This window comes from Crinia signifera, chromosome 6 (assembly GCF_055691185.1).
Source record: "Crinia signifera chromosome 6, ASM5569118v1, whole genome shotgun sequence".
Taxonomy (NCBI): domain Eukaryota; kingdom Metazoa; phylum Chordata; class Amphibia; order Anura; family Myobatrachidae; genus Crinia; species Crinia signifera.
Window position 1 is genome coordinate 95,310,799 of NC_139222.1, and position 12,476 is coordinate 95,323,274.

Genomic DNA, 12,476 nt, shown 5'->3' on the forward strand with positions numbered 1-12,476 from the left:
TTACGCAGGGTCTGTGTAAGGCTGATCTCCCACCGTATAACCTGTATAGTGTACCCAACAGACTGTCTCATCTGGTATGCTTGTGTATGGGATGAAAACTACATGAACCTATCAATTACATTACGTCCCCACTCCTAAAGATGTTACAACCCTCCATTTTGTTTCAGCTTCTAGGCATAACCTACCCCCGTCCTTAGCAGGCCAGGCAATTATTGATAGACTGTGCATGTGTATGGCCCATAGTACACTTCCTTGGTGATATAAGGAATGTCATTGAGGTCCAACGGGAAGATAGGGTTTGTGTTTTTGCAAACAGAATTAATGGAAGTCATTTGTTTTGGTGTTCTATGATTATGAAGATACTTTGTACTAAGTGTGTGCTCTGTGTCTCTTCCATCTACAGGATATTTCCAAGAAGAAGAAGATTTGAAGGGTGACAGCATAAAAGATGAAGAGGAGGAAGATGATGACAGCAACTCTGCAACTCCGCTACAGGACAGCACTTACTCGCCCACAGATGAAGAACAAGAGGTAGCAGGAGACCCCAAGACAAGCATCAGTTTCCAAAATTCTCCAGGTAGTCACATATGCAATCAAGATGGGGAAAGTGAATCCTTGGTGAGTGATGCCAGTGATCAGGTTACTGATGTAAAAAGCATATCTTCTAAAGATGCTCAGGACCAAAAAACAGACCCCCTACCCAGGCTCCAGCCAGAGACGCATGATTGCATGGATAAAATGAAGATGGCCTATGCCAACATATTGTCTGACTCATACTGGACAAGTTTAGGACTAAGTCTTAAGATGCCTCGCACAGAAAGAAAAGTATGCGACACCCGTAATGGAACCACTAAAGGAGAGTTTGATTGGCATCAAGATGCACTCTCTAAAAGTTTACAGCAAAATTTCCCTACAAAATCTATTTCTAAACCAAACCTCTTCAGTTCTGTTCAGTTGTACCGACAAAACACCAAAATGTACGGCACAGTTTTCACAGGAGCCAGCAGGTTCCGTTGCAGACAGTGCAGCGCGGCTTACGACACCTTAGTGGAATTAACTGTGCACATGAATGAAACTGGCCATTACCAAGATGATAACCACAAGAAAGACAAGCACAGACCTGCTAATTTTTCAAAACCCCGGAAAAGGGCGTTTCAGGACATGGACAAGGAGGATGCACAGAAAGTCTTAAAATGCATGTTTTGTGGTGACTCATTTGATTCTCTCCAAGATCTAAGTGTTCACATGATTAAAACAAAACACTACCAAAAAGTGCCTTTAAAGGAACCCATTCCAAGCATCTCATCAAAAATGGTCTCCTCTGCAAAGAAACGGGTGTTTGAAGTGACTCGACCATGCTCACCAGATTCAACCACGGGTTCCTTTGTAGATCACTGTTCCACGCCGAAGAACTCAAATTCCCAGCTGTCATCCAACAATCGATATGGATATCAAAATGGTGCCAGCTACACTTGGCAGTTTGAGGCTTGTAAATCTCAAATACTGAAGTGTATGGAATGTGGGAGTTCACATGACACTTTGCAACAACTTACAACACACATGATGGTCACTGGACATTTCTTGAAAGTTACCAATTCAGCCTCAAAGAAGGGAAAACAGTTGGTCCTGGACCCTTTAGCAGTAGAAAAGATGCAGTCACTCTCTGATTCACCATCAGGTGACAGTCCTTCAAAGCCATCAGCAAGCTCTCCCTCGGGAGAATCAACATCTGAAACAGTGACCATTAAAGAATGTAAAGTAGTGCATAATTCAGAAGATGCTAATAAAGATGAAAAAGCAGACACTAGTGATGAACATGAAGACGTTCTGGAAAAACCCCTAGACCCGACACTCAAATACCAGTACCTTCGGGAAGAAGATTTGGAAGATGGTTCCAAAGAAGGTGGAGACATTTTGAAATCTCTAGAAAACACTGTAACCTCTGCTATTAACAAAGCCCAAAATGGGACACCAAGCTGGAGCGCTTATCCCAGCATCCATGCTGCATACCAAATTTCGGATGTCATGAAACCTTCAGTGTCCCTTGGTTCTCAAGTAATGCAAATGAGACCCAGCTTCTCCAACAAGTTTAGGCCTATTGCTCCTAAGTGTAAATCTGTGCCACTTCCTTCAAATACGCCACCTGAATCTCAATCTACGCAAGTGAAAGAGGAATCAGAGGACACAGACTCTGATAAAGATGCAACAAAAGAGACCATAAAGATGGAAGTGATGCAAGTAGATAAAAATGAGGATTCACCAAAAACAGAATCTTTTTATGAGGCAACAAGAAAAGACTCCAGCTCCCCAAAACGTGAGGAGAAAACCAAGCAAATTTGTGAGGAAAAGACAAAATTCCTGGAACCCATAGAGCCTTCTCTGGGTAGTGAAGACTGTTCTACACTAAATAGTTCAGCAAATCATTCCCCTGATATCCCATGTGTGAATCCTCTCAGTGCTTTACAGTCGGTATTAAACAATCACCTAGGAAAAGCATCAGAGTCATTGAGGCCACCATCCAGTTCAAATCCCACAAGTCTAATAACCATGTTCCAGAAGCCACCTGTGACTCGCATAGAAAAAACTGTTGTATGTCCAACTCCACCACGGTCTGCTAGCCACTATTTGTTTGAAACCAGTGACCAACCAATTGACCTTACCAAATCTAAGAATAGGAAAGTTGAGTTGGCTAAGGCCCAGTCTTGCACCTCTCCACCCCAGAAGCATGCTCTGTCTGACATAGCGGACATGGTTAAAATTCTTCCAAAAGCTACCACCCCAAAGCATGTCTCTTCTGCAAGAATGGCATCCATGAAAATAGAGATGGATACCAGGCGCTTTGAAGAAGTCTCAACGGAGGTTTCATCCTTGCATAAAAGAAAGGGAAGACAATCCAACTGGAATCCTCAACATCTCCTCATATTACAAGCCCAGTTTGCTTCAAGTCTTTTCCAGACTTCAGAAGGTAAATATTTATTATCGGACCTTGGACCTCAAGAACGAATGCAGATTTCTAAGTTTACTGGACTCTCCATGACTACAATCAGCCACTGGTTGGCCAATGTAAAGTATCAGCTTAGAAAGACTGGTGGGACAAAATTTCTGAAAAACATGGACAAAGGACACCCTGTGTTTTATTGTAGTGACTGTGCTTCTCAGTTTAGAACCCCTTCCAGTTATATAAGCCACCTAGAGACCCATCTTGGGTTCCAAATGAAAGATATGAATAGGCTGGCAGTTGAACAGCAAACCAAGGTAGAGAAGGAAATCTCGAGGGTGGCTGTTCAGAGGTCACCTCAGTCCGTAACAGGAGAAGAAGATACAGACTGTAAGTTTAAATGTAAATTGTGTTGTCGGACATTTGCCAGCAAGCATGCAGTTAAGCTGCACTTAAGCAAAACACACAGCAAGTCTCCGGAACATCATTCACAGTTTGTAGCTGAAGTTGATGAGGAATAGACTGTAAATGATGTGTGTATTCTTAGTTTCATTTCTTTTTGTAACTGTACAGTTTATGAAACAAACAGAACCGGCTTGAGTGCTTTCATAGAAGCAGTAAACTTCCTGAAGTTAAAGGGTATATGTTGATGTGTATACTGATCTACTTCCATTATTTTTGGGTGGGGAAGCTTCCATCACATACAGAAATGTAATTTATTTGGTTTACAAGAAAATAAAAAAGCTGCTAGGGAAACCATACTATGTGGCATTGCAGCACTCCTAATTTAAATACACTGCAACAAGACACATGTTCGGCAGAGACCCAGAGTGCCACACTCCAACACGTTATGTACAGTGCAGTGACATCACATGAAAAAGAGTAGAAGTATCACTACATAATGTTAGGACACATATACAAAATAAAGGTTCCCATTTTCAGCTCATGTATAATTTATTACACCTCAAAGTGCATTTTCTCCTTTAGACCTTAATAATGCTTTCACCAAGTATCGTTTGCATATGTCATTTAAGGTCCTCAACAAATGATATCTCATTATTTGTAAAGAGGTAGAATATATATAATCTCATTATTAAATCTAAATACATTTGGTATTTAATTTTAAATCAACACCATTTTGATGTTTGCAGAAACCACTTTATTCGCTGTACATAAAGCGGAGTACACACTAGACGACACGCCATCCGATCTGGTGGATCAGACCAACAAATCGGGCACATTGTCTAGTGTGGCTGCTACGTAGCTGACTATCACTTTTTGAAGCTTGGTGCATCTGCCGTATAAAGTGGAGAATGATAAACAGCTAACCAATCAGTTCCTTCCTGTCTTGTCACAGGCTGGCTTTGAAAAATTGTAGATAGGAGCTGATTGGCTGGTTATTTATCACTTTTTGAAGATTAGTGCATCTGGCCCTAAGTGTGCAGCACTTTAGCAACATCCTCAGTCGGCCTTGCATACAGGGCTGACTGTGTGACCATTGGATGGCCCTCACTAGCGAGGTCTTTAGTCACTGCCAGTATCGACAAGTGTGTATATACGTTGCGATGCCAGGTTCTGTTGCCCGCGATGTCTTTAGGCACATACATTGTCTAGTGAGTACACAGCTTTACTTCCACAGAAAATCTCTGCGTTTAAAGATTTGTCCCTCAAATTGTTCTTTTTAGTATTGCCCAGTTGCACAACAGCATTCCTTTTAACATTCCTGACACTGTTTATCCCGCCTGTTCTTATTCTTAACCATAAAATTTCTGTGACTGTATGTACTTCACAAACTGTTAGCGATATGTTGTCAGTCTCCAAAACATCCAAGTCTGAATCAACCATTTCATAATGGCCAAGACAGCAGTACACATGCTGGATTTTTCTTAAAAGATAAAAGCACTTTCATTTAAAAAGGAATGTACATTGCACATCATCGAATAGACCACCACCAATAGAGTGGGACAATAGCTATGCAGTTATAGGGGGATATGTATCAAGACATGGGGCTAGATGCACTAAGCTTCAAAAGTGATAAAATGGAGAGTGACAAACAGCCAGCCAATCAGCTCCTACCTGCCATGTCACAGGCGGTGTTTGAAAAATGTCAAGTAGGAGCTGATTGGTTGTTTATCAATCTATATTTTATCGCTTTTGAAGCTTACTGCACCTGACTTCATATTTAGAGAGAAAGTACTAACCAATCAGCACCTAAATGTCATTTTACAGGCTGTTCAGGCTAGAAGAGGTTTGTTGGTGCTTTGGTGTTGATGCATCAAGCAGGAACAAGAGTGGAAAAGTGGTCCAGTGGAGAAGTTGCCTAGAGCAACCTATCTGCTTTGTTCAAGCATCTATATTGCATGGGTCTTCAATCTGTGGCCCTCCAGATGTTGTGAAACTACAAATCCCAGCATGCCTTGCCACCGTTTTAACACTCCCTTATAGCAAAACTATGGCAAGGCATTCTGGGATTTGTAGTTTCACAACATCTGGAGGGCCACAGTTTGAAGACCCATGCTCTATTGAGTACATTCTTTAAAATATTTGATATGGGCAACTTTTCACTGCATCAACAAACACCTTTTATCTCTCTCTAAGATTTAATACATCTCCACAATGAATGACGGAAAAGGACATTGATTAGTATTGAGCCTTGTTTTATTTCAATACATAAACACAGTGTCTGTGATGGAAGCTATAGGCTAACAGCAGCTGGGTAGTTTGTCACATTAATGTTACTGATAAAAAGTATACAATCATTTGTGTGCTACAGGAATAATTTACAGGCTTTGTTCAGCCACATAGCAATACATTCTATAGAATGAGCACATTTGCCATCTTGTTGCTGGACAGAATATTTCAATGTGTTCATCCCAAAAAAATACTGCTTGGAGGATCTTAACCTAGGGCAGTGAGTACACACAAGTGCTGCAATGGTACAATGTTTAACCATTGTCTCAAAACTGAAAAATACCATTATTATGTATTTCATTACCAAATGTTACTAAGCATTCATACTAGCAAATGGTTCCCTTGCATGGTACAGACTGGGCCTAAAAATAGCCAGTTTAAAAGGCAAATTCCACTGCTAAATATTAATTGTCAAACACCCAGATCCACCAACAAATATTCTGGTATTAGTAAACATATTGTTTTGAAGGCTACTTTCCACATTAAAATGTGAACACACTGTACCCTTGAAATAATAACCCTTTATTAATTTTCATTTGGTTTGCATGTAATGGTTTCATAGTAGTATGAGCAAAGCAATAGGTTGGTCCTCAGTATTTCCTATAGTGATTTGGATGCATCCATAACCGCCTGACTTAAAGCTACAGTATAGTCATACTTGCTATTTTAAACTATACAGTTTCTACGACATTGCACGATTTCATGCAATTGTAGACAAAAAATATCTGTAGGCCTTCAGATTTGGTAGTACATGACCGGCTTTAACAAAGTAAACCCACTATCCTTATAATGGTGTCAGATATTTATGGACTGAACCAATACCTATGCCTTTGTGGTTAGATACTCGTAAATTGCTAAACAGCATTTTAAATTTAAATATTGGTTTAGCTCACAGGATGGCCAAATCCACTGTGTGGATGCACTTGTTGGGGTTAGTAGGTTGCAAAATACAGAACTGTGATACAACATTAGGAGGCAGATGTACTAAGCAAGGTAGAGTGAGTGATACAATAAAGATCATGTACCAGCCAATCAGTTCGTCATTTTTCAAACATGACAGTTAGCAGCTGATTGCCTGGTGCTTGATCTCTGTCTATTTTATAACTCTGGCTTAGATCTGGCCCATAAACGTTTTCCTTCATTTGCGGTTCACAGACGATAGGGGGGAAATATTTCTGTTTGCACTTCTTCCAATATACTTCTTGCAGGATAATTGTAATTCTATTTAACCCATATTAAAAAAAGTTTTTTTTGTTTTGCTTCAAACCATTACCTCTGCATCCATATTAAACATCAAAATGGAATTAAAATGATCAAGGTAAATGTAATCTCACCACATTTGGTAAATACAACATTAAATAAGGTTTAGTTACATATTCTATTAGGTTCATTCATTTTAATGTTCGTCATTGTCTTGGTTGGATCTATAAAACTTTAACGTCAAAAGAGGGGCGTGGCCTTCGTGGCCACAGACACGCTTACTGTATATAGTGCAATATAAATTTTGCATTGGGGGAAAAAGCACAAAAAAAATGAGAGGTTCTTTATATGCCTTGGATTGTTTATGAAGCATTAACATGCGCAGGAAGTTGATTTTGTACGGTATGTTAACTTGCTAAAGATGTATCTCTGATTTGCAAATATAACTTAAATACAAATGTTCTATCATACGTTGTTTAAGGCGAATACTTAATCTGTTAAGTTTGTAATATATAAATGCTGTAACTATTCATATTTAAGCAGGTTATAATGATTACAAAAATGAATATTACTGTTCAACTAATTAAACTGTTATTTTTTAATGACTAAAGAGTTTAACGTCCAGTTATTAATTTGCAGCCATGTATGTGTTGTAGAACTAAACGGTGGGCATCTTGAAAAAAGAGATATGAGGCGTGGAGGAAAGTATTAAAGTTTATTCAAATATTTATAGGGAATGTACATATTGCAACTCACTTTTTAGAGATGTTTTAATATTCGCACACACCACACAGGGGCACACATACATTTGGGTGTGGATAATTAGTTCAACCACTATTATGGCATCCACTATTGGTTGACACAGCAACAAAGGTGGACATGGTCAAAAGGTCGACATAGGAAAAGGTCAAAATGTTTCTTGTTTTCTTGTGTCTGTCGGTAGATGTCGACATGATCATATAGTGTGCTGCGCTCGGCACACTTTTATATTCTCCCTCCATGCCCACTGAGATGATAAAGTAAGAACAAAAAAATCATGAAAAACTCATGTCAACCTTTTTATATGTCGACCTATGGCTACTGTCGACCATGTCAATCTTTTTTATGTGTCGACCAATAGTGTTTGACCTATTGACCTTCAACCTAATGACCGCATAATAAGACACTTTTTAGGACTCATTTCAATAAAAGCCAAGTAAACTACGAACCTGTCTTTGAAATGTATGAGGAAACAAGAGCACCCCAATATTACCCCACATTATGCTATAATGACTAGGTATAATTATAAACATGAGCCTACCCCATCCCTACACTCCTGTAGCATACAATTGTAATGTAGAACAAAATCATTTTCTGAAGAACGTTCCCTACAGAAGTGACATATACCCTTTTCAGATTTTAGAACTTACTATACAGTATGTGTTTGTGAATAATGACCAACAACTCAGCCTGATATTTCCATGTAAAAGTCTGTGTATAACAATGTGAAGGCCAATCTAGACCACACACATGACGCTGGAGCCAAATATCAGAATCTGCCAGCTTTACCAGCATTCGTTTTAACAAGATCCTTGACAACTAATTCCTATGTTAACATTAATGATGGCCCCTGCTAAGTCAGTGTATCTGAACATCAGTCCTCAAAGCACACAAAAGGGGCATACACACTGGCTGATATATCGATGTACCATCAGCTAGATCTGTGATTGATGCCATTCATCGCTCGTACACACTATCACGTCGGCTCTGCAACACAGCAGATGTCAGCTATATCTAGAGCTATATCAGCACATCATGCTGTGTGTACAGGCAATTCACCGACTGCCTGTACAGCCACGCAGGGAGCTGCTGGTGATTGACAGCTGAGTGGGTGGGCACATGCAAATGCATCCGCCCACTTGTAATGTCCGTTCCGATGGATCGGGAAATGTGAATGGAGAACACACTTCCCGATCCGTCTGTATATATATATCAATTGATCTGCAGATATATCTATTAGTTTGTACCCAGCTTAAGTCTAAGTTTTACTGATCTCCATGTTTGAGCACAGATAGTTACATAAAAATAACCAAAGCACTTAAGTCAACTGTGCTCAATTATGGCTATCCTTAGAACCTGTACTGTTAAGCTTAGTACTAATCTACAGATTTTTTTTTTAAATTGTGTAATATTTATTGAAATTTTAACCGTTACAAAGCTTCATAACAAGGACATATTCGCCACTGTGATACATACATGAGGGATAGATAGAAAAGAAAAAGAGAGATAATATTATATATAGTTATACATGGAAGCATATAATAGAGGAGTGTGTACAGTCAAGCAAGGGTGGTATTTTAGACTAGGAAATTGCTCCTTCCGCAGGTTAAAATTGGAACTTATACCTGAAGGCGCCATTCAGGTAGATTTTCTAGATAGGAGAACATACAGTGCCAGACCACAAATATAACACTGTAAAAGCACTTAATCATATTATTGCAAAGGGTAAATAAAAGACATTAACGCATCGCAGCAGCATCAAAATATAAAATCCGGATACTAAAATAACCCCAAAATGAACCCACTTACTACTAACAAAATAAATCCCCGGAAAAAAACCCAAAGCAAACCTCCCCATAACCCCCCGCCCTGTATGACCTGACCCCAATTGTGGTATACTTGGATCCCTAATAACTTACCTCTACCCAACTATGCTGACTAACCAAAGTCTATTTCCCTCCCTCCTCCCCCACCCTAATTGGAGGATAGTAAACGGATAATTATTAGGGGCATAAAAAACAGAATATTCTTTGCTAGTACAAGGCCAGCCTTCCCGCATTTAGATGACACATAGGGCAGTATTCAATGAGGCTGATTCGCCATGTTTTATGGCGATTTTGTTCTATTTTCGTGCTGTACGGAGATTTTTTTACTAAAACGGTGAATCATCCTATTCAATGACCAGATGGCGAATACATTTCAAGGTTTTTATCGCCATGATTCACCGAGTAGCAATCGATATCTTTTTATGGTGAAGTGGAATGTGAACTTTTAAAATAAAGTGTTTTTTTGTTTTTTACATTTGGTGTAAAAAAATCAGGAATTTTATTCTGAGGAGGGGCATGCTATTTTTATTCATATGCTGTAAGCACATGAATATATATTTAATTTAAAAAAAATATATATATATATTTTTTTTTTTACACAGAGCAGCCAGCAGGGGGCCGGGAGCTGAGCCGCTCATTAGATATTCATATATTCACTGCACCCGATCATTACATATGCACGATCGGGTGTAGTGAATACCCGGTCCCCTGTTGGCTATCCCGGGGGGCAGCCTGTGCTGCCTGGCTCTCGGGGAGCCCACCTCCCCCCCCACAAATGTTCTGGGGCAGGCAGGGAGACTTCCATCCCCCTGCCTGCCGCCGTCCTCAGGCTCCCTGCGGCATCGCCGCAGGAGTTAAAATTTGCCGGTCAGGGGCAGTGAGCCCCTGACTCGTTGAATACTGGAGCCGGCGAGGCTCCGGAACGCGGCGGGCAGTGGCGAATGTGCAGCGAATCCTAAACAGGATTCGCTGCACATCGTCAAAATTCTCATTGAATACTGCCCATAGTAGTAAATCTGTTCCTCAGGATGTTTCGATTGGTTGAGAGATAAACAACTTAAAGCGTACATTGAAAAGTTCAAGAGGGACCAGCCCTCAGAAACACAGAGTTAGACCATACTGGCACCGTCTCTTTACACCCGGACTTGTTAAGTACCATATCACAAACAAAATATTTTGACAGAGCCACTTGTAGCACAAAACATGAGAAGAAACAATAAACAATAAAAATAAAATATAGTAACATAAGGCATATGTAATGTTGAGACATGTTAATAGTCTGCAGGAAAAATAATATGGATATAGTTGAACAGAATCTTCACTTCAAGTTAGAACAAATCACTTGTCTGGGCAGTTTTCTGTTCCCTGACGGGATAAGACCAGCATCCTGTTGTTCCCGGCTGCTCGATAAAAGATAGATAAATAACCGGAACAATTAGATATCAAGGACCAGGATCTCATCTGTTCTCATGAGTGGAAAAAGAGAAGACACCAGGTAAGGCCCATCATAGATGAAATGCTCAGGGTCGGAACAGTATTTAAACTTTACTGCAGGCAGCAGAAGCATATATAGCCTGCAGTAGTTGTTGAAAAGAGACTTCCATAATCATGGGAATATTATGTGCAGCCAGGGTTTCAAATTTGAAGGAGAGCAATCTGACTGCTGTAAAAGAGCCCTAATAGACAATGGTGGCGGCTAGCACACCACCAGATATACCGAGGATAGTGGCAGTAGGCGCACAATTGGCAGTGAGCACATTTACCTGTAGTCAGAAGAAGTTCTATCTAGAGGTGCACGTGTCAGCCTGGATGGTTGCAGGGAGCACGTGGATCCGAGATGGCCACCGGAGCATTCACAGCAAGGACACCAGCTTGCAGGCAGGGGAAAAACTGCTGCCGCTCTTAGGCAAGATAGTACCGGGTTTCCTCGTGTAATGTGCTGTATGTGAAGCTATAGCATGGATGGTGGCCTCTCAGCAGGTGCATCCACACTGCTCCACAGCCCGGCAGTCGCACTCACCACCGGAGCCAGGAGCAGAGCGCAGCAGGGGGAAGGTGTCAGCGGCACCTCTGAAGCGTGTCCCGCTGGTGCGGCAGCAGGCAGGACCAGGCCGGAGTTGCACAGCGGGTCCAAGAAGGCGCCCATGTCCGGAAGAAAGGGAGCGCAGCAGACCCAAGCAGCCACCGAAGCCCCCACAGGCCGTCCCGGAGACCTGCAGATGGCACAGGAGGTGCAGGAGAGGCTCCATGGAGTGAAAAAGTAAATGTGGTTTGCCAGCGGTCCCTGTGACAGGATAGTTTATCAAGATATTTAGCGGAGCTCTCCCCACCAGCGTCCGCTCACGTCCCAGGCCAAGCCACGCCCCACACTCATCTACAGATTTATCTGTCCAACCTATCTGGTGGGAACAAAAACCTGGAAATGTATGAAGCAAATGGTCAGTTATAGTACAAGAAAGGTAAGATTCTGCGCTTCCACTTGGATGCGACAGGGTCCCTGGTATTATCACCTTCTACAAAGAACACAGTAAAAAAACAAGAGTAGGGGCCTGCGCTTCCTATTGGGGCAAATGTTCTTTATCCATTAGATGTAGGATTTCCTTCTTTATTCAATTAGGTGTTTTTGACCGTATAGGGGCCTCTTCTAGGCCAAACACCACACTTAGATCGGGGTTAGACCTTGGTAGACCTCCTCACGTCGTCTCCACAAAGTAGTCCCAATATCAGGTCCAGATAAGGATCCCAGGTACCTCCAATCCACCAACGTGTTTCGACTTTCCAAGTCTTCCTCAGGGTGTACCCGGGTCTTAACATCTGACCCCACACTAAGCTCCAAACCTAGCCTTTTTTATAAGGTTCGATATGGTACCAGGCTTTTTATTTAATGACTTTTTGTTTATGTATGTGTATGGATTAAAATTTACTTTTTACGCTATGAGTTTTTCCCCCTCTATATCTTTATCTCTGAGGGAAGTGAAAGGAACTGGCATATTTGTCTAATAAGTGTGTGACCCCCAATCTACGTGTGGGTTTGGCCTAGAAGAGGCCCCTATACGGTCAAA

General features: G+C 41.1%; 1 protein-coding gene across 1 annotated transcript in view; it reads left to right on the forward strand.

Annotated features, from left to right (window-relative positions):
* TSHZ2 (teashirt zinc finger homeobox 2) overlaps positions 1-7,418 on the forward strand; it is a 152,774-nt gene extending 145,356 nt beyond the window's left edge. Inside the window, exon 2 of the mRNA XM_083146505.1 lies at positions 404-7,418. Coding sequence (XP_083002631.1) covers positions 404-3,459 — 3,056 coding nt within the window. The 3' untranslated portion in view covers positions 3,460-7,418. The remainder of the gene's footprint in view (positions 1-403) is intronic.
* Positions 7,419-12,476: the final 5,058 nt, after the last annotated feature.